The sequence below is a fragment of the Zingiber officinale genome, chromosome 9A (assembly GCF_018446385.1).
Source record: "Zingiber officinale cultivar Zhangliang chromosome 9A, Zo_v1.1, whole genome shotgun sequence".
Taxonomy (NCBI): Eukaryota; Viridiplantae; Streptophyta; class Magnoliopsida; order Zingiberales; family Zingiberaceae; genus Zingiber; species Zingiber officinale.
This window is the reverse complement of record NC_056002.1, coordinates 102,951,281-102,954,569: the sequence shown is the minus strand read 5'-3', so window position 1 is coordinate 102,954,569 and position 3,289 is coordinate 102,951,281. Positions and strand designations below refer to the sequence as shown.

Below are 3,289 nucleotides of genomic sequence, written 5' to 3'. Positions count from 1 at the left end.
ATGTTGTACTTCGTTCCATTACATGTACTGAAAAAAAAAATGGAGAGCATGATTAATAACAATGCACATTGTTTATTGTTTTGGTAGCTACTTGTTTATATGCTTAAAATTTTGTGTCCACTCTATGTTTTTTGTTGATTCTCGCGACCTTTTCCTTAACTGTTATTTCAACTTGTGCTGCTGACCAGAAAATATTTGACATGTAATTTGAATGTTCCAGGCATTACAGGCTTTCCATTACAAGCATACATTTTCATGGGACCAATCTACTATCAGAAGTTGAAACATATGGTAATTGTACACATATTTCATTTCTCATTTGTCCTCCTTGCAAAGAGATTTGGCAAAGTTTCAATGAGATTATCTCGTTCCTGAATTGTTTCTTTGCTATCAAAATGTTTTTGTGATTCATGGTCTGTGTAATGTTGTTAGGTATCAACAATGCTACTAAATATTGTTTGGTAAGACAAAAATTTAATTCTATAATCATACTTGGAACTAAAAATCTTTGATTGTCTTCGTATTCTTAAGACTGTTTTAGAGTTCTGTTCATTGTCAACAAGTCATCTGAGGGTTGTACAAAGTGTGATCAATGCTTAAAAAGGATATCAGATACCACCCCTAGCCTTAAGGAAATATTACTGGCACTATGTAGAAACATTCTCTTAGCAAATTTGAGTCTAACGTGCAATCTTATCCGTAGGAGAAAAATTATGAAGATAATCAACACCATAAATTTCTGTTTATCTCTTTTCCTCCAATTGAGCCCTTGATTGGTTTACAACCTTCTGGTGATGTTTGCAATGTAAACAACACCTCTACCTGCGGGTTTATAAAGAGGGTGGAAGAGAAATTAGTTCCAAAATGTCATTGAGGACTACAAAGAAGAATAACAAAATATAATGTGGAATTGCGTGTGTACTTTTGTAGTAGTGTATTTGCAATGTTATTTTCTAACAACAACAGGAAGGTCTAAATTAAAGTTAGCTCAGGGACTAAAATTGGCGACGCGAGGGTAGTAGAATCTCAAGCGGTTACATGCTTAGATCTTGTAGGTTTGTATTGTTTTAGGTTCTGTTACTAGTATGGGGAAGAAAATGAAATAGGAACAGACAATGGAGTATGCATGATTGAATCCGACAATAAAGTAGGAACAAGAAGGATTTCCTTATCAAACTTAGAAATATCTGGTCTGATCTTAGTTTTCAATCGCATTTCGAACGTATGGTATTTCAGCATAGACTTTTTGGTAAATAATGTTCATCATCTTCTTGACCTACAGGTAATTGATAAAATGCATGCTCGCGCCACAGGGCCTCGTGTGATGCTGACTAGACAACCTACTGAAGGAAGAAGCCGAGATGGAGGTTGTTTGATCATAATTATGTTTGAAACTGACAGCAAATGGTGGTGGTTTGAATCTTCAACTAAAAGTTTCTTTTCTTGAAAAAAAATTTGTCTCCCTCTTGCAGGACTGCGTCTAGGAGAAATGGAACGTGACTGTTTGATAGCATATGGTGCGAGTATGTTGATATTTGAACGTTTGATGTTGTCCAGTGACCCATACCAAGTTCAGGTACTTGAACAAGCTGAAAAGTGCCGTTGGATCAATATTGGTTCATATTAAAACTTTTGCCCAGTAATTTTCTACATTAAATGTGGTTTATTTTCCCAGTTTGGCAAATTCCTAGAATAGATTTGCAGGCACATCAGAAGGATGTTATCAAACTTGTGGGTTGACTTGGTTGGTAGGGACTGAGTTAGAAACAAAAGTTGGGAGAGTAGAATTGGTTGACTCGCCTGACCTGATTTCATCAAGTCAGGCCAGGGTAGCAAATCCAGTGTGTCAAATCTTGAATCCTAGGACACATGTCAGATAGGGAAAACATCCTTAATGAGGCAGCTCCTACCTATGGCTGAGTACAAAAAATCTGAACTCTTATGAAGTTCTTTTAAGTTAATCCTACATAGTCTTTGACATGCAATAAATGATACAATAGATATAAGTAGGAAAAAGTAATCGATTGGTTACCTGTAAAACCTTACTTTTTATTTTTATTTTTGAAACTACTTCGATACTCAAACCACCTGAAATCTATGAATTCTTTTCTCACCTGAATCTGATCATAGCTGGATCGGTATGTTTCATGTAGCACCTCTGACAATCTGGATAAAGATGTGTACTTGTTAGTAACATGTACCCTATGCATACAGGTAATGTAAATCCCGTTAAAGTCTCTTGCATTTGTTCCTACAACAGTTCCATGTATCCACTAATGTGGAACAACATTGAACTGTAAGTAGATTTTAATCAAACCAGGAGTGTGTAGTTATTGAAAGTTAGGACCATGCCCATTATCATTTTTCGTCATCTGTAATTTTCAAAATCACTAGTATATTTCTTGTTTTGATATCCAACATATTGTTGGAAAACATTTTGGCTTTGGATTTTAAACTATCAGTTACTGACTTTAAAATCATTATCCTTCCAGGTCTGCAGCCAGTGTGGTCTCTTAGGGTACTATAACTACAAGTTGAAGACGGCATTTTGTTCAATGTGTAAAAATGGCAAAAATATATCCACCATCAGACTTCCATACGCCTGCAAGCTTCTATTCCAGGCAAGAACTTATATTGTTATATAGTGTCGTTCCATGTCATTTGCTTGTCTGATGTAGGATGAATGGTCTCATATTATTCCTTTTGTCTTTCTCCTGTGTTATCAGGAGTTGCAGGCCATGAACGTCGTTCCACGTTTGAAATTAGTTGAAGCATGAGTACAAGTGGATGTTCTGCTTAAAGCATATCATTGAGGAGGAAAGAGGGTGCCTGCGAGAATAGAAGAATGATAGTTTTGTAAAAAGATTAAAATGTTTGACCTTGAACTGTTTTATTTTGGACCTTATTCATGTAATTATAATCAGAAACCATTAGAAAAACAAATTTCTTTCAGAAGAGAAGGGCAAAGCTGAATCTTGTTTTATACTCCAAATATGTTGAATTGTCGAGCTTTAGTTAATATGGTAGCTTAAGTTAATCAAACCTCAAGAAACTGTGCTTTGCCAGTGCTTTCTTGCCATGTTGCCAGTTTTAACAGCCAATTAATCCTTCCATGAGGGAAAGATTGCCGATCCATGAATCCCGGTCCTATAAACTACTACACCGTTGCTAGTAGTAGACCTCAGTGATCAAGTGCCATTTTGTTAGGGAGAATACATGCTATCACGTTGTCTGGTGGACAGATAGGATGTATACAAAATATAATGAGAAATAAGTAAAACAGTTCCTA

At 35.8% G+C, this 3,289-nt stretch overlaps 1 protein-coding gene across 1 annotated transcript; it reads left to right on the top strand.

The window, feature by feature from the left end:
• Positions 1-147: 147 nt before the first annotated feature.
• Positions 148-2,992, top strand: LOC122020792 (DNA-directed RNA polymerase III subunit 2-like). Its single transcript, XM_042578814.1, has 5 exons — positions 148-291; positions 1,283-1,367; positions 1,473-1,576; positions 2,493-2,621; positions 2,727-2,992. Exons 1-5 carry the CDS (start codon positions 256-258, stop codon positions 2,775-2,777), a joined length of 405 nt encoding a protein of 134 aa, XP_042434748.1. The 5' UTR covers positions 148-255; the 3' UTR covers positions 2,778-2,992.
• The last annotated feature ends 297 nt before the right edge of the window (positions 2,993-3,289 follow it).